The sequence below is a fragment of the Drosophila obscura genome, unplaced genomic scaffold, assembly GCF_018151105.1.
Source record: "Drosophila obscura isolate BZ-5 IFL unplaced genomic scaffold, ASM1815110v1 contig_17, whole genome shotgun sequence".
In the NCBI taxonomy this organism is placed as follows: Eukaryota; Metazoa; Arthropoda; class Insecta; order Diptera; family Drosophilidae; genus Drosophila; species Drosophila obscura.
In genome coordinates this window covers 3,243,824-3,269,658 of record NW_024542757.1, presented here as the reverse complement: position 1 = coordinate 3,269,658, position 25,835 = coordinate 3,243,824, and the positions used below count along the sequence as shown (strand labels likewise).

Genomic DNA, 25,835 nt, shown 5'->3' with positions numbered 1-25,835 from the left:
TGCCAGCCTGTGGATCTGGCCCCATATCAGTGTCGAGAGAAACAACAGTGGAGAAGAGACCCCGCTGCGAAGCAGTAATTAAATTTGTCAGCCGGACAAAGTGTTCTCTGGGCGCCCACACAGCCAGGCAGGCGGCGGCCTCTGCTCTCCAAGTGCACAACGCGGCGTATGCGTAATGCTAAAACCAGCAAAAGGATTTTTGTGCGGCCAGAAGGGAGAGTATTCGATCCCATGTTCCCATGGCTGCCATGGGACTAAACGAGTTTTCTACGTTTCTAATTTATCGTAGCTAGCTGAAAAGAAAGGGCATCCAAAAGGCTTCGTTCCACAAAGGTGGCCCTCGTCTCTTGTTGTTGCACATTTGCAGCAGGGCGTTCAATGAATTTATTTATTGTTTATCCTCTCGCAGTTGCGTTGTTTGCCTGTTTGCGAAAATATCAATGAGTGAATGAATGAATGAATGAATTGGGAAAATCAGTGATTCAATGATTGATTCAATGAATAAAATGCAGACATAAATGTATGAATTTTTCTTGTTTTCGGGGCGGGCCACTAATGAGCTGCCTTCACCTCTGGTGCTGGTTGTGTCGTTAGTAGGACGGGAAAAGCAGGAGAGACTGAGGGTAAACCCAGAGAGGTGGCCGCGAAAATCTGTGAAATCCGAGACGCAATTTAAAAATCATTATGAGAACACATTAAGCGTAAAAAATTAATGAGCAAGTTACGTCAACAATGAGCTAGGGCCTCCGTCTCTCCATTCAGGATGTGGGTCGTGGTGTGTGTGTGTGCTGCAGTCTGTTTAAGGTGCGTCCTTGTCCCGTGACTGCAACATCCTCTATGTTGTGGCTTTGGGTTTCATAATGGTGGAAAAATGAACACACATTGAGACACACAGAGAAACACGGAAACAGGAAAATGAAGAAGGAAATCTTTAATAGAAGGTAGGCCAAGGAGCAGGAACCAAAAGAAAGGAGCAGGAGCAGGAGTAGCGACGCTCATAGGATGTCGACTTGAATGGCAGCAACGGCATTGGGTTTCGGTTAACGGTAAAAGTCAAGGAGCATACATCCAGGAGGTAGATCCAAGAAGGCACAGGAGGCTGGAGCACAGGTTGATTCAGAGCGTTGGATCGAAAGCAGAAGGAAGATGTGGCAGATGAAGGGATGCAAAGCTTCGTTTTCATTCCAGAGATTCGGTAGAAGCTAGCGACGAGAGCGGGCACAAACACAAGGATCTAATGATGCTGGCTGCTGAAAGATAAAGATTAAGATATAACATACAGAAGACAGAAGTTTCCTTACGTTTCCATTGGGCTACTTTTCTACAGGCCCCTTTCCACGGCGGCACTGCGCACCTCCCATCTCCATGGGTCTACAATGTCCACAACATCGTTTACTTTGCCTAACAATATTTAGTTTGGCAACAAAAGTCACGGACCCCCGCCACCAAGGGCACACTCGGGCATGGCATGGCATGGCAGGGTATGGCATGGGGTGGGGTGGGATAAGTTAGGATGGGGGGGACAGAGGCTGTGGGTGGCTGTGACATCCCTTGTCACTTTCCTCGCCTGCCTTTCTGCTCTCCTAACAACTCATTTGGTACTCATGAGTAGGTCAGGGCACTGTTAATGCGACATATCCTTGAAATCCAGGACAGGATCCGTTTAAATTGTTGAGCTTCCTCCGGCTGGACTCCGGCTATGGCTACGGCTACGGCATCATCTCCAGCTCCAGCTCCCGCTCATTCCGCATGCCTGTCACGTTGTCCAGCGCTGAAAAGAGACACCAAAATAGGATGGGGTTCCTGACTTCTGGGCTCTGGAGTTGGGGTACAGACAGAAGTTTTTTCCGTGCGTGCCTGCCCAGAATTTCCTCGAGGAAGGAAGCAGGGGATGCTCTGTGTGTGTGTGTGTGTGTGTGGGTTCTCGTCTTTGTTGGTAATTACCTCAAGTTGGTCATTTGATGATGCGCAAATCCCGACGAGAGCTGGCGGGGCTGTGATTGCGGATGCAGGTGTATGGTGTATGGTGTCCTCCCCTTTGAATGGGGATTTGTGGGGTCGAAATGTCTGCTGAATCCACAGGTGTGTGGCCCCGAGGCTAATTGCCGTTAAGTGCCTGGCAAATCCTCGAAGCGTTTGATATTTTTCATCATAAATAATCCCAGCTTTGTAACGGATTCACCTCCATGGTTCAGTGGTTGCATGGTGCCATGGTGCCATGGTGCGAGGGGTTGTTCCACAAAAGCTTTAAGGCATCACAGTAAGGTGGGCAGGGGGTGGGCAGGGGAAGGATGCCACGATGGCAGGGTATTCCCACCGCATGGTCAAAGTGCTTTTGGTCGCTGGGACCACTTAAGCACAACGCTTTTGGCATTGCTACCCCCATGGAGGAGGCTCCCTCCCTCTTTTGGGGCTTGTTTTTTGGCGGCAGCGGCAGCACGTGCAGGTGGCAAGGCTTCCTCAGTGGCCGCTGCAACATGGTCGGGCACGGGCATGGGCTGGGGATGCGGATGCGGACTAGCTGAAATGCAGCTAACGAACCGCAATTGCGGTCACATTTCATGAGAGGTGCCTCACGTCGCCCGGCTCCAGCATTCCAGGATGGACACCAAACTCGTACCCCGGAGGCCCCGAAACACACACACGCACACACACATTCACCGAGACACATCCGGACAGGCAGACAGGCGGACAGAGTGAGAGAATCTCACGGACACAGAGGCAGACTCACTCACGAACAGTGAGAGACACACAAGCGACCCGACGACGACTGATTCAATTTGAAGCCACCGACAGGCTTTTAGTGCACTCCCAGGATGCACTCTGAACGCCCTGCCCCTCTCTCTCTCTCTCTACCTAACCCCACCATTGCCACTGCCCTTTGCACCCGTTGCAAATGCCTGACCGACCGCCTGTGGATATCATCAAAAATTAGCTGGTTTGTTGGGACAGCAGCGGCGGAGAGAGCTGGAACAGAACACAACAGTAAAAAGCTCCTGTGGCAAATTAGGAGTGTGTCCCATCTATGAGTTGGGGAGTTGGGCGAGCGGCAACAAAGCAACAAAGCAACAGGTACCCACGTGCATGACAGGCCAATTAAGTTAAATGAATGCAAAATAAGTGCAAGGGACCACTGCCACTGCACTACAAAGGCAGGTAAAAGCAGGGAAGCCATATAACTATGGCAAATGTAAAGTGTAGGCAACAAAGGCTTGTCCCAATAAAATGCAAAAATTCTGTGAATATTGTTCAGGAAGATGCACTAACACAACCATTTCCATTGGTATCTAGTAGATCTCATGTACTTCCTCGCAATGGATATTCTACAGAGATCATTTAGAAGTATTCAGGCAGCCAATCGATTGCTTCTCCTTGTCGGACAGTGCATACAAAATTTAGAGCCAAAAGGCTCCACCAACTCCGCCCTCTATTTCCAACCCGACTGCCTCATCATACTAAATGTAATGAGCAATTTGTGGAGCAGAGAGAAAACTATTTCTGGTGACAGCTGAGTCGCTGGAGGGAGGGGAGGGGTGTGGAATACAACGGGCAAAAGATGTCGAAATAATTATGCAAATTCTTGGACCGCCCAGCGGAGACACGAACCAACAGCCGTGACACCTTCGTAGGACAGGAGTGCAAACGACGAATGCCATTTGCGGGCTACGTGCGAAAGGAGGAAGTCGTGACGCTCCCAAGCCCCCATCCCTCCATCCCCAGGTGGACCTCAGAAGCTCTCTCCCTATGTCTGCACTCTGGCACTGACCCAACCACCGACACAAACGTAAGCGCATTTTAATGATCTCATTTATGCTAATCTCCAAACGGTGTGTACACGCACACATACACACACACACAGAGAGACAAAACCGCAAGAGAAGAGTGGGATAGAGGAGTAGGAGTAGGAGTAGGGGGAGCGGGAGTGGGAGTGGGTACCCCAACCTGCAGAGAACTAACTGCCACCGGCTGCTAATGCTAATGAAGTCTAATTGAATTTCGGACACTTGACACGTCCCACAATCTCTGATCTCCTTGTTGACACTGCGGCATGGGGCCAAACACCATAAAATGAAAACTTTAAGGCAGCAAATGAATTGCCCTTGGAGTAACAAATGGAGGAATCTCGATATCGATGACAAATCCATCCAACAGGGGAGGTTATCTTAAATTTCATAATCTCTTCAAAATCTTCCACTGCTACTAATATTATATGCACTGACCCCCAGCCTGGATCACTATTTCCCATTTATTATTCGCGGTTACTCCATTAACGCCTGTCCAGCGCCATCCCAATGGACAGTGTGCTGAGACCATCTCGGCCAGCCCTGGATTTGTATCCTGCTCCTTCGAAGTCCAGCTGCTGCTCCAGCATGGAGTCAACATTTGCGTTTTTGCGGTTGTGGCAGGCACAAAATTTCCTATGCATTCGACCGCATTCGAAATTTCCTCGTAATATTTGATTTGATTTTTGAAACAAAAAAAAAAAGGCACCACACGCTTAGTTAGAGAAACGGGTTGCATGCCAGAGAGGAGGAGGAGGAGACACTGTCCGGGTAACGTTGGCGGTCAAGAGGAGGCTGTCATGTTGACGAGGGGCATGTTGGAAGAGGAGAAGCTGGACGATAACGGTTCGGCTTTTATTAGCATCCCAGCAACAACAGCAGCACTCCCTCCCAACAACACAAATCAGAATTATTTGACAACGCAGCTAATTTACATGAGTGTCCCCACAGGCGGACATATGTATGTAGTGCCAGAGGGAGGGGTACCGGAGGTCAGCAGGAAGCGACAGATACGTATACTCGTATCTGGACATCCCGCTTTGAGCCCTGAACATATCATCGTCAACGTCAGCATTGGGCACTGGAACTGAACTGAACCGAACCGAACCTGCGGCTTCTCTCTGCGGCGAGACTGTGGCCAGGTCATGACACGGCTACTCGTACTGCAACTGGACTGCGCTGGACTGCGACCCCCCTCTACTCAGCCCTCTCACTCTCTCTCCATATATCCGCCTCGATTCATTGTGAAATCGTTGGACAACATTTTAAGTGAGCCTGACTTCAGTGGGACTACAACAAAAAAACTTTTTTTACCACTTGCGACTTGCGTTCAATTTTATTTAATTACTTTCGACGTAAATTTCGAAACTTTATTACCTACAAGGAGGGAGAGAGGTGAGAAAGTGGACGGAGCGACAGGGTAACAGGTAAGAAAGGGAGGTAAAAGTTAAAGCGACTAAAATATTCACTTACACGACAGTGAACCATGTAAAGAGATGAGGAACCACGAGGTGGTTACCCAAAGAAAGGCAACGAAGGGCCAAGTGCGCAAAGACAAGACATTACTCATTTGGGAAACGCCATGGAGTATCAGTGGAAGGCGAATATCAATAGAGAGCCTAATCTGTCGAGATTCCACAAATTGAGTTCTTCCCCTGAAGCTGTTTCCGAAATGTTCTACTCTAATGGGATTTGTAAAAGATCAGCCCAGTGTTTACACAGATCGCAAGTGTTTCCGAATCGCTTTCAGTATTTCTGGTTACCATTAATGATTGGATACGATAAGCAAACACCTTCTTATTATTGACTTATTGTGTGTGTTTCAACAGCTTGCGAATAAGTTGAATGGAATTTGTGTGGCAACAATGTAGTGCAGCTTAAGATTCGACTGTCTTTTTAGCGAATAATTCTATAATTATAGTCAAATGAAGCGATAATTACAACGGATATATATTAGAAAATATTAATTCTTATTTAATTATATTTCCGCTCATATTTTTCGAATTTAAAGATTAATTCTCTGTCTCAATTCCCTTTAATAGGCTGGCAATTCTGACAGCTTCCAAATCCACGAAGCTCAGACTGCAAACCCATCCAGGCCCAACTTCCAAGCGATCTTATCAGTCTTTCTTATCACAAAATCGCAAGGGAGAGAGAGGGCGCTGGCAGCAACCAGACACTCTCTCCTACTGCATTTTTAGAGTCTACGTCACACTCTCTTTAGATAACACGAAAGCGAAGACGAAAACAATAGCATAATCAGCATCTTTCTCCCTTCCCTGAGCTTGGAAGGCAAAAGCGCGATATCACGAACGGCAACACGATCAGGCGAAAACGTAACAAAGGAAAACACTCGCTCTAGAGTCTAGACACGCGATAATAGAATCGTTTTACAAACAGCTATGTATATAGCAATTACATACATATGTATGTATGCACATACTTGAGATATGGAATCCCAGCAACATACTCGTGTACATATATGCAAATTATAGTGCCCGGTTGATAGTGCTCGGCGATAACAGGGCTGATTCCTATCTAAACTGTAACAGGTGCCCAGCAGACTGGAGCAGGCTGGAGCCGTTGGGCCCCCGAGATAAAACTGATTGATAAGGGGGTGTATGTGGGGGATGGGTGGCTGGAGAGAGCGGGAGGAGAATGCTAGCGAGAACGTACACACAAAGCTCGAAGAGAGCTTGGGGGCAGGAAAGCTTCGTTTTTTTGTCATCTCGATTGTGATTATTACTGTTTCTCTCTCTCTCTCTCTGTCTCTCCCCTTTGGGCTACGAGTGTGTGTGTGTGTGCGTGTGTACCGTACCGTGCCGTTTGGGGCTCGAGTTTCAATTTATTCAATTTACCGTTACAGTTGCAATTGATGACGACGCCGACGAGCACAGCAACAGCAGCAGCAGCCACAACAGAGGAGGAGCTTTGGAGCAGTCGCGCCACCTCAGTCGCTTCATCCTGGCTGCACGACGAGCTCGTAAGTGTCGGGGCTGCTCTCAGTAGTGGCTCAACCGCGGGCCGGCGATCATCTCTCCATTGTGATTTCTCTCTATCCAACATCCAACACCCACACCACACCCTTCCCGCGTTATGAGTGTTTGTGCATTACTCTCTTGTTTGTTACTGTTACTGTTATTGTTATTGTTATTGTTACTGTTCCTGTTGTATGTGATACTCTCCCTTCTGCCCGTCTGTCATGTATCGCAATAATGCGGACAGCTCTTTCTGTTTCATCAATCGCCTCAACGGGAATCCCAACGATGACCTGCAGCAGCCCGGGGAACACGAGCCGACCTCCGCCCTGCTGGACTACTGCAAGCGAAAGGTGATGCCATCCACAGCAATTAACCAACTAGACGATCGTTTGATAATCTTTAATTCGGCAACAGTTTCTGCGTCCCTATGTCACGATCTTGACGCTGGTCGGCCTCAACCCCATCTCGACGGACATGAGCAATGTGAGGGCCTGCTGTAGCTATGTTCAGGCCCTGATGGTGCTCTTTATCCTGCTGGTGGGCTATGTCCTGCGCTACATGTGTGGCTACAGGTGAGTATAATGGTATATCAAAGCGTGCTCCAGCTAATCCTGTTTTTTCCAGGGGCGATCGCGGCTTTACCAGCTACAGGGATATACAACCCATTAGCAACAGCACAGATGGCGGTATGGCCACACCAAACACCATCGGCGAGCTGCTCTTTGGTTATGTGGTGCCGAGTGCCTTCAACCTGCTGGCTTTTGTGGCTGCGGTGCTAGTGTGCAAGGTCATCGACCACGAGCAGCTGCAGAACCTCATAGAGCGGGTATTCCTGATGTCCGCCAAACCCAAGAGACTGTGTCGGATGTTGTGGCTGTATTTGGGACTGGCCCTGGCCCTCCTGGTGCTGCTCTTTGCCTACGCTTGCGCTGTGGTGGTAATGCAGCCCGCTCAGATCATCAAGGTGTCGTGGCTAGCCGACGCCCTGAGCGACTGGGAGCTGTGCCTGCGCACTGGATTGCTGTGCACCATACTGCTGCAGGACCTGGTGGAGATAGTCATATTGAGCAACTACTACATCGAGTGCTACTTGCTGAAGGTTCACCTGGAGTCGTTGTCGCACAAACTACTGATGCACTCCATCGATTCGCTGGACTGGATGCGGGAGGTGCTGGAGTTCCGCAAGCTCCTGGATCGTCTTAACCAGCACGTGTCCGTGCCCGTGTGCTTTCTGGTTGTGATGAATCTGTCCTATGCCTTCGCCGGGATGGTCTATCTGTTCAAGGACTTCGATTTCCACTTCTGTGCCTTGCAGCTGGTCCTGCTGAATATCGCCAATGTTATGCTGTGGCTGTTCCTTGGCCTGCTGCCCTTCTTCGTGGCGTCCTCGGTGACCCGTGTCTGCCAGAGCGCCCAGGCCAATGGCCACCAAATCCGAGTGCGTCCATTCGTCTACCACAATACCTCCGCTGAAGATCTCAACTCGACCCTGCTCTTTGCCTCGTCGCTGGACATGTCCGCCAAGCTCTTCCGCATGCCCATCCAACCGAACTACCTATGCTTTGCTATCCTCGTCGTCGTCATAGTCATACTCACACTGGGCATGTGCCTGAATCTCACGGCCCTGGGCAAGATCTAATCTACATGGAGTACATGTGCATGCGCATACGTTTAATAAAGATTTATGGTATTTGTCTAGCTTAAAACTTTCTGACTTGCCTGCCACCTGGCAATTTATTTACAATTTACGATTTGGTTCTGCCTCCAGTTACGATTTAGCTACTTATGGTAAAACTATAAGCTTAGTCTCATTTTTAGTTACTATCGCTGCTTCAGTACTGACTAAGTATGCACTTTGGTTTTAGATCGCGTGTGTGTGTGTGTGTGTGTGCCTCTGCTGGGTCCTTCCGGCATCATTCCGGGTCCAGTCACCATCCGAGCCACGGCGGGTGATTGATTTTCGATGGCGGGGTGAAGGTCAGGTTTACTGGTATATTTATGAGGGCATGCACCCGCTTCAGTCGCTGCAGCGTGGACCGTATTATCACGCCGTTCTTCCCCAGCAGGAAGCCCGCGGGTATCGAAGCATCTCGATTGGAGTTGTCGTGGATCATCTCGATGTAGTGCTCGAATTCTGGCGAGTTCGGATTGTACTCGGTAATGATGGCGCCCACCGCCCCGGCCATCTCCGCCTGCAGGGTCTTGGTGAGGAAGGAGCACTCCCTGTAAGTGCCACGCACATTGAATTCTGTTAGATAAAACTGTAGTCAAATCTTATCAATTCCATCCGCTTACCCCCTGTCCATGAGTGCGATACTTCCATGAAGATCACGTGTGTTGCGCAGCTTCTGGCAGGCGTCTGGCGGATCAGTCAGCACCAGAGGGATGCCCTCGAACTTCTCCGAGAAGGTAATGCCGAAATCTTTCGCCGGCCGTAATCTGTACGTATATTCCAGGTCTTGCGGCGATGTGATTTCAAAAAATACGTCACCCGCAATTATGTCCTGTGTTGTGATGGGTATCGAAATCGTGGTGGTGGCTCGGATGCATCGGCTCAAGGTGGAGGCAATCACTAACCAAACAATCAACATTTTGGACACAGACGCATAACTAACATAAATGTTTGTTGCAAAAACAAACTACTAATTTTCATTGCACTACAAAAACTATCGATTGCACAAACAGCCGAGCCGATGGGCTAGTATTGGCGATTTTGACAACTGTCAAAATTACTATCGAGTATTTTGGCAGCCGATACTGCACGAACGTTAGTACTCGATATTAGTGTAGAGATTAACACAAATACAAGTACAAAGTGCTATATACAAAAAAATAGGTAGTATGTTTTCTAATCTGTTATCTTCTATTCTAGGTTTTTCGCACTATTTTCAATGCAAGCCGGTTGGCGTGCCCTCAATGTTACAATCGATATTCTACTGTCATCACAACGAATTGACATGGGCACATTGGGCTGAAAGCAATAATGTGCAAGGTTAAACTGGGTCATTAGTTAAGTTGGTCATAAATATTAGTGTCAAAGAGGTCAATATACAACTGAAAATGTACATTTGAAAAATCCAAGCTACATTCGACAGAAACGTAGCAGGCAGTTTCAACCACAGAGCTCAATATATGCTCAGTTCTCGATTTCATCCCGAAACGAGAACATCTCGAACCAGTGTTTGCAGAGCCAACCGCGTGGAGTTTCAGTGTTGCAATTTTTGCATGTCAAAGCAACTCTGATTGGTTTTTTCATACTCGATACTTGTGCCGTCGATGCCATTGTACTAGTTCTGTGGTAGCCATTTTAATTTTTGGCGTCGAAAATACGGCGAGGAAATTGGCCCGGACCCTGTGGTTTTTCGCATTTAACGCAAGCAGTTTGTAGTCCTCGAGCAGGCAACGTGTGTGTCAAAGACCAGAAGTGTTTAACTTGTACAAATAACCAAGTTCCAATCCAGTACAATGTCGATGTCTGCCACGTGCTACAAGTGTAACCGGCCGGGCCACTTTGCCCGGGACTGCAGTCTCGGTGGCGGTGGGCCAGGAGGCGGCGGACCAGGTGGTGGTGGTATGCGTGGCGGCGATGGCGGCGGCATGCGCCGCAACCGCGAGAAGTGCTACAAATGCAACCAATTTGGGCACTTTGCACGTGCCTGCCCTGAGGAGGCTGAGCGTTGCTACCGCTGCAACGGCATTGGCCACATCTCGAAGGACTGCACCCAGGCCGACAACCCGACCTGCTACCGGTGCAACAAGACTGGCCACTGGGTTCGCAACTGTCCCGAGGCCGTGAACGAGCGCGGCCCGGCCAATGTGTCGTGCTACAAGTGCAACCGCACTGGACACATCTCCAAGAACTGCCCGGAGACATCGAAAACTTGCTATGGCTGCGGCAAGAGCGGACATCTGAGACGCGAGTGCGATGAGAAGGGCGGACGGAACTAGGAGAAGACCCAGTACCGCGCTTCAACTTGAACATCATCGAAGAAGAAGAAAATTTAAACACGAAAAAAATTACAAAAATGAAAAATCAATTTGCTACAACATTCACAAAGCCAGCCAACAACAACAAGCGACAGCAGCACCCAAGTCAAGATCAACCCCCAACCAACAGCACCACCACCCCAAAAACACAACTACACAAGCTCCCATCACACACACAAACACACTCACACCTACAGATATAGGAGGCACCTCAATCTAACCATCATCTATCCAAGAATGAACCAACAACCAACACTCTTGCATCTCTGATTCCAAAAGCTGAGCCTGCAGCGCGGTGCCAACGTTCCAAAATATGAAGAAGAAACTTTTGAGAAAGTAGAAGAAGAACCACCCAGCCGACGAAGATGAACGAAAACGAGGAGCTGAAGCAGAAGAGGATCGGATCGAGAAAAGAAAGGAAAGGAGAGCACAGGAGACGCGGGGTAAGAGACGGCGGAGACGACGATAGCAACGGCAGCTGTGCAGCCAAGCAGACGATGATGATGAAGAAGAAGAAGAAGACGACGACGTCGATGCGACCCAATTTGTAAGATGAGACTAAACCCCAAACAACAAGCAAAACCAACAACAACCAACCACTTTATTATAATTATGTATGATTATGCTGCGAAAAAGTGTTTGAATTTACTAATTACATTATAACGAATGGAATGAAAACTATATAAGAATATATAAATACCTTAAAAATACTATAAAGCGATCCTATTAGGAGTTCCACACCAGAAGAAAAAATAAATAAAAAGTATAAAAAACAAAAGCAAAGAAGCAAGCGAAGAGACCACGTTACTACTCCATCCAGCTGCTGCCGGCGAGCCTTAGGAATTATTATACACATGATGATGATGATATAGTATACCCAAACAGTCTGCCTACCAACCTACCTTTACCACCACCACCATCAGCACACCCATCACCATCCACACCACCACCAGAGAATCACCAAACCACACCAATTCCCAAGCAAGACGAAACTCGCCCGGCAAGATCTCGAGCGGGGTACAAGCGGAGCTAGCTAAGCCGGAGGGGCAGCAAACAAGAACAGAAGACACAAGAGGAGGAGCACATCAGCGATGGTAGAAAGAGACACTGGAGGAGATGGACGACGACGACGAGCCGATGAGAAGAACACACAGTACAGAGAGCCCCAGTTGTAATACACTTTCAGTTGTAACGAGACACCTACGAGAGATGCGAAACCTACGATGAAGAAAATGAAAATTCAAATATCACTGTGATTGTTTTTTAATTGTAAATTAAAATGCTGGAGCTGCTGATTTGAGACAAAAAAAATAATCCCATGCCATGTGTCGTCTTTGCTTATTTATTCTTTATGTTACTTTTTTTTCAGCGGATTGTTGGGGCCGGGCGGGGGCCAATCTCTCATCATCGGTTCTCTTTTGATCTCTTTCGTTGCTCTTCTGCTCTTTTCTTTGTTTCGTGGGCAACCAGTTTTCGGTGTGGTGCCGGTAAAATTGCAGCTGTGAGCGAACACATGGCGCGGGCAGCTGATGGGAGCCCTGTCTGTCCCGATCTCTGACTCAGCTTTTGGAGGAAGAGTGTGCCAGCCGCCCGGCAAAAATCGACCATTGTCTTCGAGTGTGTGTGTGTGTGTTTTCTGCTTTCTTTGCGCCGTTTCCTTGTGCATTTTATGTACAAGTACACGCACACACACACTGGCACGCAAGTGGAGGGGCATACATACATACACACATTAAGTGAATATCTCGCAGCAAAGTACAGTCGTCGCCGTGTGCTGCTAATGGTGAAAACTCGCAGGCGGCGACAACGACACATACATACATACATATACATATAGAGGGGTCTGTTGGTTTAAAGAGAGAGAGAGAGAGAGAGTATGAACAAGCATGATATGTGTTGTGGCGTCGCGGGGGGACGAGTGCGAAACTTCAACTCCGCTGCCATGCTGCTGCACTTAGCAACAAGTATTGTCTGGTTTGGTCGCCCGGGCGACTGTGATTGAGGGTCAAGGTCAGGCTCTCCGCGCATCAGCTGCTGCGCGCATGTGTAAAAGAAGTTTCTTGGCTCATGGAGTTTGGGAAACGACGCCTCTGTTGGTGGTGTGCGTTGCCTAAGCCGGTTTCGCATGATTTCTTTGTGCAGAAAGAAGCGCGGGGAAACATCTAGTAAACGCGCCATTTAGCCAGGGTTACTCGCGACGGTCGTGAAGATCAGCCAGAACAACTCTGTCTTTGTCGGTGTGGTTTGGTTTGGTAGGTTTTTGTTTTTTTTTTTATGTTTTATTATTGAATGCTCAATCAATTACATTATTAGGAATTTATGCTACAAATTGATAGGTTTCCGATTCTGCTTTCGGTTTGTTTTGGTTAGAACATTGGTTGGATTGGATAGGGGGGGCTGCTAGGATACACACTTAACGCCAAACGAGTCGTGAAATGAACATTGAATATCAACTAGAGCGCACCTGGAACTCGAATAGAATCACAAACAAAGTACACAATGCATATGTATATAGAGCTATCAGTATCAATAGATCAGTATTAAGTTACAATTTAAACTAAATCTTGAGGTTCTGTACGCTTGCACGACGCCATCTAAAATCCATCATATCCAGTAGCCATATTGAGCAGCAGATGAATACACACAAAATACATAGATCCTCCGTCTGTCTTGCATCTACTTCTCCGACTTGTTTCGCGTCTTGGCCTGGCTAGAAGTTGATGTTCCCGTTCCCATCTGGGATTTTTCAGTCCTGCGGCTGCTGGTCCTGGGCAAGGTGGTGCAGCTAGTAGACATAGATTTGTCCTGCAACAAGGGAGCAGAGAGATATTTAATTTCTAAATTGTGATGGGATCACGGGAAACAATCTAAAAAACATGCTGAAATCGATGGTTAGTAACGCAACTGTACAAAGGGGACAAGTGGCAGGGGCCATGGAGGTTAGGAGCTGACAGGCCGCCCAGCGATGAACGAGCAAAACGAACACTTGGATGAGCTTGGATTAGAACGGACTCCCGGCAGGGCTTACTTTAGATCTCCGTCTCTCTGACCGCCAGTGGCTCGTCCGGCATGGAGGCTGCCTGCTGGCTGGGATTAGCTTTGTTACGCAGCACATTAGCTTTGATATTCTGGAACAGTTGGCCGATACCTGACTTGCGCTCCACACTGCCCGTCGATGTCTGGCTAATGGCATCCGGCTGGGGACTCAGCGAGTGCCGCTTGGCTGGCAGCGGAGGCGGCGGAGCTCGTCCCTTACCGTGCACGGCCCTGGGACGCAGCGAGGGGAGGGAGATGGTGACATCTGTACCTCTGGCTCCAGTTGGGCCCGAAAGCTGTGCTTGATCTCCTCCAAGGTGGCGAGAAGTTCCCGTGGCGACACTGGCCCCGATTGATCGGACGGTTCTATATCTGTATCTGTGGTTGGGGAGCGTACCACCAGCACAAAAGGATCTATGACGGATGCTAGTTCATCTGTCAGTTTGCTCTTGGTAGATGTCATTGGTTCATTCGATCGAACAGGGACATCTGTTGGCAACGTTTTTGTCTTGGTTACAGTTGGAAAAAAATGCTCCAATGCCTCATCCTTTATGGAATCTTGGGCTTGCACACGTTCCCCTTCAAATGGATCTTCTTTCTTTGGTACATCGCTTGACAGAACTTCGTGTTCTGCAGCCTTCTCTTCTTCATCTGCATCCACCAACGGCATGGCTTCATAGAAGTCATCCTCATCTGCATCTGCATCCTCTAGCTCCTCATCAACTTCGTGGTGTGTTATCCTCTCCACATTGTCAAAACCCTTTAATTCTTCTGGCCTTTCCTGCCGCACACCTTGAAAGTATAGTTGATTCTCCAAATAAACCTCGTCCCTCATCTCCTCCAGCAACAGCTAACCAACACCAATCTCTAGATGGATTAAAATTGTCATGGATAAAAAGACACACATCATGCCTACCTCATTGCGCTTTGACTTGACACGGCCCTTGGAAGCATTTGTCATGGAGGATGTGCGACTCAGTCCACTAAGAGGCTCGGCACTGGAGTAGCCAGAGCTGATGTCATCCTGGCTGCGTATGTTGTAGCTAAATGGAAACAGAACAGATAACCAGGAAAATTATGCTGTATATCAGATGGGTTGACGATTTCAGCACTCACTTGAAGTCACCCGCATTCTTGGCGGTCAGATCAACCTCGGTGAAGTACATCCCGGTGGAGTGACGCGTGCCGCTGGCGGATCTGCCGACGGGCGTGTGGTTGCGTGGCCGCAGGAGACGCGTTACAGTTGGCTGTTGGCGCATCACCACCGACGAGGACATGGACGATCTCATCACCTCGTCCAGCTCGTCTTGGGTGCGGTGCATATCTGGCTCGCTCAGATCGCTGAGGCTGTAGCTCCTCTTGATCGTCTGCACCAGATTGCCGCCGCCCTTTGATGGGATTATAGGATTATAGCACAGAGAGAGAGAGTACGTTGAACACAAGCAGTTGGCATTTAAATAATTTAATTAAACTACAGACTTATCGAAGCTAAAGCGTAAACATACATAGAAATAATCAGAAACATGGAAGGAGGAGTAATCATATACATGTGCGTGAACAGAAATCAAAAAGCTTCCAGCTGGCGACTGGGATTAGATGCTATGTGTACATATGTGCGGGGTATCGCTGAGTGTATAAAATTCGATCATTCGCTGAGTATCTATTGGTGCAGGCCAGCCTAGTACCGGCGTCGCACTTAGTCGTTCTCCACATCCACGTCGGGTGTGGGCTCGCGCAGCCTGCGACGCGCTCGCACCCCTTGCGTGCCAGAAACGGGAGCCTCCAAATCCGGGGCTCGGCTGACACGTTTAACGGGTGCTCTGGAGGCAGCAGCTGCGGCCCGTCGTGACTGCACCCGACGTGCTGGCAGGTCACGTAGACGAGCCGCTCCAGCATCATGTGACGGTTCCTCTTCATGTATCTCTTGGATTACCATTCCGCGACGCTGTGGCTCGGGCTCAGCATAGCTCTCGATGCCGCTCAATGAATTGGACCGCGGCAGCCAATCGTCCAAGCCATCCATCATGTCCTGATTCCTCCTGACCGCAGACAGATCGCCGGCCGACTGTGAGTTTTGCAGGCTGCGGCCTGGAGCCGGTGTTGTCAGCGCAAAGGTCTGGCAGCGGTTAGCGGATTAGTAGCAGGCAGGCAGGGCAGGTGCAGGTGGTTGGGTGAGATTCGGTTTGGTTTGGTGGGTTAAATGCAAAGAAATATAAGTGTAAAAAAACCAAAGAGTTAATCAAAAAGAGGCAAACGAAAGAGTCTTTAATTGGAATGAATTGCAGCTGAGGCACACACACACACACAACGAACGACACACCAACACACTCTGGGCCAGAACTGTCCCCATGGCATTCCCCACATATCTATTTTTATGCCCTACCCTAGAGGAGACTCGGAATTGGAATGGAAATGATGCAACTGAGGGGGGGAACACGGGAAAGATATCACAGTGGAATATAAATCTAGCGGCGAGGAGTGCCATTGCATAAAGGAAATTTCGCATTTCTTTGTAGTGCTTTCGGACAAAGACCTGAACAAGGGTTTCCAGTAATATGATGACTAATTTGGACATGACAAATCAATAAGGAAATTTCCTACTCAACCGACAAATACTCATCCCATACTCATTCTTTCTCATTTAACTTTCATTAACTCTTTGACCTACATCAACATACAGAAATCATCTAAATATCTTTTAGTACCAAACACACATTATCTTTCAGTGCGCTGGTCGCTCCGTTCCGCAACTAATGTAGCGTCTCGAGCGTAGTGTCTTGGCCCCCATTTCAAGTGTTTATGCCGAGCTGGCCAACAATGTGCCTTGGCTATAGGTACGTACTCGCACTGGTATACGTACAGCTGCTCCCTGATCTGGCATGAGTTTGTTCATTTTTTTGTTTTTATTACATTATTTCAACATGTTCATTTATATCTGCTATCTCCTATCGAGTATCGTGTATATGTATGCAATGTAATGTACTATATAGTGATTCAGCTGCACAAAAAGAGAACAACAAACTAAAAACTAAATCGAAACAAACACGCAAATGGCACAAAGAGCATTCAATTCTATTTGTTTAAACTAAATAATATTAAAAGTAAATTGTGAAGATAAGAGAACGCGAGCGAGCTCTCATGATGATGATGATGATGATGCTGAATGATGTTGATGATGCCACTGCTGATGCTACTGGGTCTGCTGCTTGCGATGATCAAGATGAGCGCGCGAGAGCATTGCGCAAAATTATATATCTATTTAGAACGTTCAAAAGATGCTGCGGAGACGGAGGCGATGCTCTGTTTTGCTGCTCATTTTATGCAACGACGCTGGAGGCAATTGAAAATGGCGAAATGAATTGTGTGGCGAGCGAGCAAGGGAGTGAGTGTGGAGTGTAGAGTGTGGATTAGTGTGGGTTGTTTGTGGCTGATTGTAGGGACGTGTGGTGGCGGGCGATGGGTGTGAGGATTACCTTTATGGCCGTCTGCATGATGACATTTGTGGCATAGTTGACTCCCTTGGAGCCCAGCTGTAGCACTGCCGAATATCCCCGCTCCGTGGCCTGAGTCAAATACTCGTCGATTTCCTACACAAAGAGAGAGAAGCGTATCCGTAATATAAAGAGAGTGTTATATAGCTATATGAGAATATATATCACACCTGTTCGTGGCGCGTCAACATGGGATGCACAAACTTGCGATACAGTGTGGAACTGCCCTTTGTGGCTGGCGATAGCAGCCAGAATACCAGGACCACCTTGACCTCATAGTAGAATGGGAACCAGGATATAAAGATGTCTGTGAATGTTTCAATGCAGGTGAAAAATGCAAAGACAATCCAGTACATCATCCATTTAACCTATAAGTAGACACATGTACTCGTATTATAATGTTCCCATGCGCGGACAGGATCTATGTTTGTTCTTTCTACTCACGTATTCCTTCACGTTCTTGGTGCGCACCGCCTTATACGAGGCATAGGCCGGGTATAGGGTGCCGAAGAACAATCTGAAAGCGGGAAACAATAAACTCTGTGCACAAGTCCGCGGCGCTAAAAATATAATGATGAGCGAACAGATGCAGGCCGTGTTGAAGGATAGACAAGGCAATGGCCAGCGCTGCAGCAAATCTAGGAGCCTGCCCAGTGCGTTCAGATTCTGCACCACTTTGGGAGTGGGCGGTGGCACGGGCTGCTCGACAATGTAGGGACCATTGTAGTCGTCCACGAAATCACTGTCCAAAGAGCTAAGAGAGTCCCCTAGCTGGTACAACGGCAGCTGATTCGGGTGCCGCTGGTTGGCATAAATGAACTTTGGATAAACGGGGACTACATTCTCGTGCTGCTGCTGCTGCTGGTCTTCCGGCTCCTCCAGCGAGTAGCTGCGTCCATAGACGCTTCCTGCCGGGTGACGCAGGCGTTTAATATTAACTGGCCGCTGATAGAAGATCGGCCGCTGCGCCAGCGGCTCCTGCTGATAGAATGGCCGGCTCATGGCGATGGCGATGCATTGCCCGCACCCGAAAATGCCTTGCGTTGCGGTTGCTAGCGGCTAGAATGCCGAGCACAGACTACTGGCCAAGGCAGGCAGAGAGCACAGTGCAAGCCCGTCTAATGCTCAGGCGGGGGGTCTATTAATAAACGAACGCTCGGCACATATTGTTAGTCTCGCTGAGAGACAGCAACAGCAGACGCCACAGCAGCAGCAGCTCGTTTATGCGGAAGATCGACCAGGGATCACGATATCCCCTATTGAAGTCCCAGACCCAGACCGTGCAATTGTTGATTAGAACTCGGCACTCTATAAATACTGACAATAGTTTTGCATGGAGTTGCGGACAGAAGGCAGACGACTTGAGTGTGGCCTCGTTCGGGGTCGCACCATATTGGGCAAGGCGAGTGCGTCGGCCCCATGTGGCAACGCAACCATATTTGGGTGCAGTTCAATTGAGGGTTACACACACACGCACACGAGAGTACGCATGGAACGGTACTTCTCCACCAGCGCGCGCCAACGCTCGAGCAAATCACAGACCAGAAGCGTGACGCCTCCACAATTAGGAAGCACAAAATGACTTTCGTTGCGGCTGGGGCGCAAGGCCAAGCTTCGACCAACTTTGTTTTGGGGGTCAGCACCACTCACTCGTTCTCCGAATGTGGATGTTTGTGCAAGTGTTTGTATACTCACATTAGAAGTCGTGAAATCAAGCTGCTGATCATCTTGAAGGCTTTGTTTGGGTTGTCTCCGCGCACGTATGTGTGTACGTCCTTTGTTCTATAAGAGAAAAGTCAATCGTAATTACGCGCATTTCTTTTCTCCTTCTTCTCATCTCCTTTTCCTTACCCACCGTTTTTTTGTGGCACTCTTTCTTACACTTATCTTGAATTTTTTTTTATATTTTTAATTTTTAACTGCAATACTAACAAATTTTAAACAAAAGCTTTACAAAAATTCGATTTTGTGACTCTCCAAGTGGAGTTTGCTGAGATTCGAAGGAGGACTCCTCTACAACGCAATTTAGCACCGTGTTGCACGTCTCCACTTCGTACTGCGGCTGTTACTCAACTAGACTACATTTTTTTGTGCATTACTCGCTCAAAATTCCTGCTTTTTTGTGCACTGATTTTTGCTGCATTGCCCGCGCGAACAATAATGCTTTTGTTTAACACAAAAAACGCTTGAGCGCTGGACAGAGACAGAACAACAACAAGCTAGCAGTGTGACCAAGGATTTGTGGATTAAATATACCGTTGGACCCACAGAAATATACCTTCTTATTTTCAGTATATTATATATATATATATACAATATGTACCAAGAAAAATCATATTCCTCAATTTTTCTATTCGGTTTAATATTACAAGCAAGCTAGAACTCTCACCACTGAACCGTACTTTTGTCCGATTGATGTATCAATTTTCTGCAAGATTGGCTAATTTTAGGGACTTCTTTTATTGGGTTACTTGTAAAAAAGAGTTTATGCAAAGAAGGTAAAAAAAAGTTCCCTTAAATTTTCTTGGATAGAGACAGACGAACAAGAACAAGCTAGGGAACTTAAACATAGTAGTAGTAGTAGTAGCAGTAGTCCTTTATTTTAATTTGTATTAAGGATAAATATAAATATAATTAATTAAAATAATTAACTGGAGGCCACTGTGGCTTAAATAGTTCTATTGTGGAACTAGTTCGATAACTTCGAGTTGACCTTCAGTGTGACCGTAACTACTTTTGACCATCGCACGAAATAATCAAACTTGTTCTTTCTTTAAATTTTATAAAATATACAAAAATGGCGCTAAGTGCTCCTGCCTGTAAGGATACACAGGTAAGAGGTTCAGCCAGTAGGTGGCCCTGCATGGTTTTGATTCGCTTCCTTGCAGGACTTTCAATTTAAAGTGCATAACAAATATGCGGCGTTCAAAAAATGCGGCGAGCCCCGCAGCAATGTGAATCTTCTGGCGATTTCCTGCAGCCGCGGCTTGCTCTTTGCCGGCAACCCCTCGCAGCCGGAACTTAAGGGTATGTACGGACTAGCGCTTATACAGCCACCCATTGCACTCAACTAATCTGCCAATCCCTGCAGTGATCATGCTCGAGGATTTGGCCAATGCGAGCAAGTCGCTCGGCAAGCAGCCGCAGGCTAGGAGTGTGCCCCTGCCCAGCGTGCCCAACTACATCTCGTGCAGTGCCGATGGCACTCTGCTGGCGGTCAACTTCACACAGAATGGCACTAGCCTGCTCAACATATACGCGGTGCAGACGTTCCTGGCTGCGGATGTGAGGCTGGTGTACAGCATTCGCCTGGCCAGCGAGGACTACATCTATGCCGTGCAGCTGCTGTGGAATCCGGTCTTGCCCGGCAGTCTGGCCGTAGTGCTGAGCAACGGTGCCCTCGGCATGTACACCCTGAAGGAGGGCGACACCTTTGAGATGCATTCACTGGACCAGAGTCAGCAGGTGAAGTGCGGCTGCTGGTCGCCCAAGGGAAAGCAGATTGTCCTGGGCTTCCCCGGTGGCAGGATACAGCAGTTCAAGCCGGATCTCACACCAGCCAAGACATTGGTGTGTCCACCCAACATCCACGATGCTCCGTTCGACACCATCGCCATTCAGTGGCTATCGACGTACCAGTTCGCAGTGGTCTTCCTGCAGCATGGCGAGGACTGCAGTCCCGCCCTGTACATCTTGAACGCCCCCAAGGGGGGGTCGCCCAGCTATATCAACTACTACGACATCTGCTACAGCCTCAACGGGCCGCGGAATCATCAGTTCTTCTTCAACCATGTCGCCCAGTGGAACTTGCTTCTGGTGACCTCGGCCAATGGCGTCGAAGTGGGTATAATGGGCACCTTCGAGGCTGGAGACACCCCCGTCTGGCAGCAGTTTACCCTGCTGGATGAGGCGAGGATCGAACTGCCGCTGAGTGATGGCACCCAAGAGGAAACCTTCCCCCTCGGGTCTGTCTACGACACTTCCTCCACGCACCAACTGATAATCAACGAGCAGAAGCTTCCCACTTTCCCCATGGTGCATGTCCTGGGCACGGATGGCACCCTTCTGTCCTTCAACTTCCTGAATCTGCTCCCAGCAGCCCCCTCTTTGTGCTCCCCGCCTCCGCCAGTGTTTGACAGTTCAGGACTGTTCCGCCCGCTGGACACGCTGCTGCCAGCTGCCAGTGAGGAGGAGGCGGCTACACCACCGCCAGACCCGGAGCCCACTCAGTCCGCTCCCACGGACATGTCCTTTGCCTTCTCACCGAACACGGTGACATCTACTCCAGCTCCTGCCAAGGACAAGCCACCCTCGCTGTTCTCCGGCTTCGCAGCACCCGCAGCGAGTGCTCCATTTGGTGTTTCTCCTTTTGGAGTTGCTTCAATTGCTGCTCCAGCCGCGACAGTAGCCAGCCCTGCTTCGGGATTCGGTGGCTTTGGTGCGCCCATGACGACTGCAGCTTCAAGATCGATATTCTCTGTGCCAAGCTCAGCCGCGACCGCGTTTGGTGTTCAGGCTTTGGGTAAACCCAACGCAATGCCGAGTGTGGCCAGTACCGTCTCTGTGCCACCGTCTGCTGCGCCCATCAACAAGCCCCTCTACACAGTTGGGCACACATTTACGCCAGTGGCCACGAAGCAGCCAGCGGCAGCGGCTCCTTTGTCCGTTCCGTCCTGCCAGTCGCTGGATAACACAGAGCCCATCGTCAGGGACATGATAGCCTTACAGATCGAAGCCTTCAACCAGGACATTCAGCAGCAGAAGGCACTCACCACGGAGCTGCTCAGCACCGTAAGCAATCCTATTATTTCCCCTACAATCTCTCACTGGTGTGGTGTCTCTTGCACAGATTGCAGCTCCCTCGTCCCTCAAAAAGTATGCCAAGCGCTTGGACGACCTCGAGGAGTTGAACGAGCAGGCCAAGGATGTGGAGTTCGAGTTGGATGTGCAAGGACTGCGCCAGGGTCTGCATGAGGCCTACGCCATAGTGGCTGAATGCCGTGGCAAGCTGGAGGTATACAGGAAGCCCGAGTGAGTAGCAATAGTTGGGGATCATGCGGCAATGCGTTACAATGTTGTATCTCGATAGCATCACACGGCTGATGAACTCGAGTTCCTATGATCCGGCTGGACGCCGCATGGTAGCTCGACTCCAGAGCTATGTGGCGGCCAACGAGGCACAGCTGCGTCTGGTCCAGCAGCAAGTGGATATGCAGTGGGAGGAATTTCAGGATGTGTTGCGACGCAAGTCCAAGTCGAGCATGCATATACCGTGTCTGGAAGGGATCTACCAGCAGCTGTCGCGCCTCCAGAACCTTGCCTCCGACCAGAGGATCATGCAGAACCGCATCAAGGCCAAGCTTAAGGAGCGTGGCCTGCTCCAGGCGGCTCTCCTCGACCAGGACAAGAGTCGCACTCGCACCAATGAGGCGTTAGTACCACCCCACCACCTGAATCAGCTAAATACTGACCATTGCTTCTGCTTTCAGTGTGGAAACGTTGGCTGACTCGATTCTCTCGATGAGTCTTAGCCAGGTCGTCGACTCGAATGCTGCCAAGCTCACACAGCACAAGCTGCGTCAGATACGAAACGTGGTGCAGCTGCAAAAGGTCACCATCATTAGTCCCCAGCGTCCAGATCGTGTGGGTCTCAAGTCGGAGGTTATACTCGAGACCAAGCGCAAGGCAGATTTGGTCAAAAAGGCCGCCGCCAAGGCGACTACTGCCAACAAGGCCACCCAGGCGGCGGCAGCACCCGCACCCGCACCAGTCCCAGCCCCAGCCCCAGTTCCTGTTGCGCCTCAGCTACCAAAACCAACAGCGTCGAAGCCCGCTGTCAGCATCCCGGCCATCAGTGCTGCACCCATCGCCACGCCATTCGCCTTCAGCCAGAGCAGTCCGTTTGTAAAGACTTCGAGTGTGACCACGACAACGACCACGGTAAGCTCCGGAGAGGCTCCCAAGCCCGCTCTGTCCATGTTCGGTGGTCTAAGCAGTGGATCCGGCCCGAGCTTTGGGCCGGTAGGAGGCGGTCTTGCGTTTGGAGGACTTCCAGCAGGGGAGACATCAAGTGGGGCCAAGCCGTCCCTCTTTGCAGGTTTTGGGTCTGGTAAGGAGGCCACAGCGAAGTCTACTCCTGAGCCAACAAAGGCGCAGGATGCGCTAGCGAAGGAAACTACACCATTTGCTGGTGAGGGCGAGCCAGCGAAGGCGCCGGAAACCCCAAAAGCGGAGACAGCTGGCAAGTCGTTCTCCTTCACAGGATTCGGAGGAACTGGGGCTTCCAGCTCCGCATTTAGCTTCGGAGGACTGGGCTCGTCCCTGGGTTTTGGCGGTGTGGCAAAGCCTGATCCCACCAATGCTGCAGTAACATCATCACCTTCTGCCGTTCCCCGTGGTTTGTTCGCTGCAGCTGCAACGAAGCCCAACGAAATCGACACAGCTGTGAGCAGCAGCACCACCACCAAGCCCACGGCCACATCCGCTGCCACTCTGGCTGCCGCTCCTCCCATGCCAACAAGCAACAGCGGAGTGACCAGTACCGCCCCCAGCAGCTCTGATTCCCTTGGCGGGCTCTTCGGATCTGTCAATATTTGTAAGCCACAAACCAAAGAACCTTCCGGAGGTGAGTGAGCATTTGGAGTTGTGGATTACTTCAAAACTAATTCTGATTCCCTCTGAAAACAGCTTCTGGGCAGCCTGGAAATATCTTTGAAAGTGGCTTTTCATTTGGGGCACGCGGTGGAGATGTGCCAAAGGGATTATTTGCGACCATCACTCCAGTGACAACAGCAACAGAAACACCGGCAGCTGCAGCCCCAACTGTGGCCAAACCTGAGCCAGTGAGCACCACAACCGTAACAGGTGCACCAGCTGCCCCACCTGGTTCGACTGCTCCGCCATCAACCAGTTCAACTGCAACTGTGGCTGCTGCAACTGCACCCACACCCGCACCCGCACCCACAACGGTATCTGCCGCGCCAGTAGTGGTAGCGGTTCCTCCGAACACGAATCCAGCTGCTGCACCAGCGGCTGTGACCTCAAGCACAGCCGTGCCAGGCAGTGCATTCTCGTTCTCCAATGCATTCAGCAGCCTAGGCACCGCTCCAGCCGCTGCCGTGACTGCCAGCAGCTCCAGTGCCACCACCGTTAGCAATGCATCGTCTTCGGTATTTGGAGGATCTTTTTCGGCAGCAGCACCGGCAACAACCGCAGCACCAGTAGCCAGCAATCCATTCCAGGCGTCGACAACGGCTACAGCTGCACCCTCCACGAACCTTTTCGGAAATGTGGCCAAGCCCGAGGCCAGCGTGTTCGGAAGCTCACCTGGACCCAATCCCACTCCTGCTACAGCCGCTGCACCACCAAGTGGCCTCTTTGCTGCAGCAGCAATCAGCAATCCGGCGCCTTTTGGAAGCCCTACATCGGGGACAGCCGCCTCTGGGGGCAACATCTTTAGCCAGGCCAACAAGCCCAGTGTATTCGGGCAGCCGGCTGCAGGAGCAAGCGGTGGTGCATCTATTTTTGGAGGTTCATCCGGTTCTTCATTTGGATCGACCTCCATTTTTGGTGGAACCAATGCGCAAAGTCCTGTCAATGCAGCCGCTGCAGAAAGTACATCCATTTTCGGTCAGAATGTCTTTGGCCAGCCGGCTGCAGAAGCTGCGTCCCCAGTGGCAGGCGGTAATATATTCGCAAATCCGGTCGGCTCCAGCCAACAGCCGCAGCCCTCAGCTTTTGGTGGAGGCGGATCTATTTTTGGGGGACCGACGACGCCCAGCTCTTCGCCTGCTTCTGGTGGGTCAATCTTTGGCGGTGGCAACAGCACTGGATTTGGTTCATTCTCCCAGGCTGCTCCTGCTTCTGGAGGTTTTGGCAGTGGCTTTGCTCAGGGCGCTGGATCGTCAGTGGCCCAATCCGGCTTTGGATCCCCCCAGACGCCCCAGCAGCCTTCTCCGGGTGGATTCGGAGCGAAGCCCGTATTTGGTGGCTCTCCGGCCTTCGGGGCCAGTCCCACCTTTGGGGGTGGCGCAACATTCGGCAGTCCCAAGGGATTTGGTGGCTTTGGAGCCAGCCCGAACGTGGCCGCACCCCCAGCCTTTGGAGCACCTGCGAAACCGGCCGGAGGCAACATCTTTGACACCTTGGGTGGACAGGAATCTGGCTTGTCCTTTGGCAACCTGGCCCAGACTGGCAACCCCAATGCCCAGAAGCCAGCTTTTGGCGGGTGAGTAATAGGATCAGCGTTTCCCTAACGATGCACCCAACAAATATCCTCTATCATTTCAGATCGAGTTTCATGAACTATCGTTGAATTTATGTCCCGTTGCGTTTCATTTCTTGATTTGTTCTTCCTGTTTCGATTAGAATATAACATTTAAAAACTAAATCCTAATTATATGTGAATGCTTAAATATATTTCAACACAAGATTAAAAGATAATAAAATGCGCGATTTATTTACACAACCTCCCAGCGAATCGGACCACAAATAACAGTATATATGACTGGAGAAAATATTCGCGTAATCGGGAGAATATTTCCGAGCGTGCTCAGCCA

The 25,835-nt window shown here is 49.8% G+C and overlaps 5 protein-coding genes across 5 annotated transcripts; 3 read left to right on the top strand and 2 right to left on the bottom strand.

Annotated features, from left to right (window-relative positions):
- The first annotated feature begins 6,638 nt into the window (after positions 1–6,638).
- LOC111080123 lies at positions 6,639–8,469 on the top strand. Its single transcript, XM_022375579.2, has 4 exons — positions 6,639–6,765; positions 7,060–7,113; positions 7,178–7,335; positions 7,388–8,469. Exons 1-4 carry the CDS (start codon positions 6,658–6,660, stop codon positions 8,400–8,402), a joined length of 1,335 nt encoding a protein of 444 aa, XP_022231271.2. The 5' UTR covers positions 6,639–6,657; the 3' UTR covers positions 8,403–8,469.
- Positions 8,414–9,458, bottom strand: LOC111080124 (PRADC1-like protein). Its single transcript, XM_022375581.2, has 2 exons — positions 9,059–9,458; positions 8,414–8,986 (listed from the first exon to the last, which is right to left on the bottom strand). Exons 1-2 carry the CDS (start codon positions 9,352–9,354, stop codon positions 8,692–8,694), a joined length of 591 nt encoding a protein of 196 aa, XP_022231273.1. The 5' UTR covers positions 9,355–9,458; the 3' UTR covers positions 8,414–8,691.
- Positions 9,459–10,029: 571 nt separating this feature from the next.
- On the top strand, positions 10,030–11,942 carry LOC111080126 (CCHC-type zinc finger protein CG3800). Its single transcript, XM_022375582.2, has one exon. It carries the CDS (start codon positions 10,229–10,231, stop codon positions 10,709–10,711), a length of 483 nt encoding a protein of 160 aa, XP_022231274.1. The 5' UTR covers positions 10,030–10,228; the 3' UTR covers positions 10,712–11,942.
- A 1,492-nt stretch (positions 11,943–13,434) lies between these two features.
- LOC111080128 lies at positions 13,435–18,436 on the bottom strand. The gene is given in 8 exon segments (XM_022375584.2): positions 13,435–13,555; positions 13,899–14,036; positions 14,039–14,636; positions 14,703–14,829; positions 14,903–15,174; positions 17,260–17,373; positions 17,448–17,645; positions 17,722–18,436. Coding segments are annotated over 8 exon segments (2,025 nt in total). The 5' UTR covers positions 18,280–18,436; the 3' UTR covers positions 13,435–13,535.
- Positions 18,437–19,999: 1,563 nt separating this feature from the next.
- On the top strand, positions 20,000–25,735 carry LOC111080129 (nuclear pore complex protein Nup214). Its single transcript, XM_022375586.2, has 8 exons — positions 20,000–20,110; positions 20,166–20,304; positions 20,369–22,068; positions 22,127–22,308; positions 22,367–22,708; positions 22,767–23,902; positions 23,965–25,504; positions 25,567–25,735. The coding sequence occupies exons 1-8, from the start codon at positions 20,075–20,077 to the stop codon at positions 25,589–25,591; spliced, it is 5,100 nt and encodes a 1,699-aa protein (XP_022231278.2). The 5' UTR covers positions 20,000–20,074; the 3' UTR covers positions 25,592–25,735.
- The last annotated feature ends 100 nt before the right edge of the window (positions 25,736–25,835 follow it).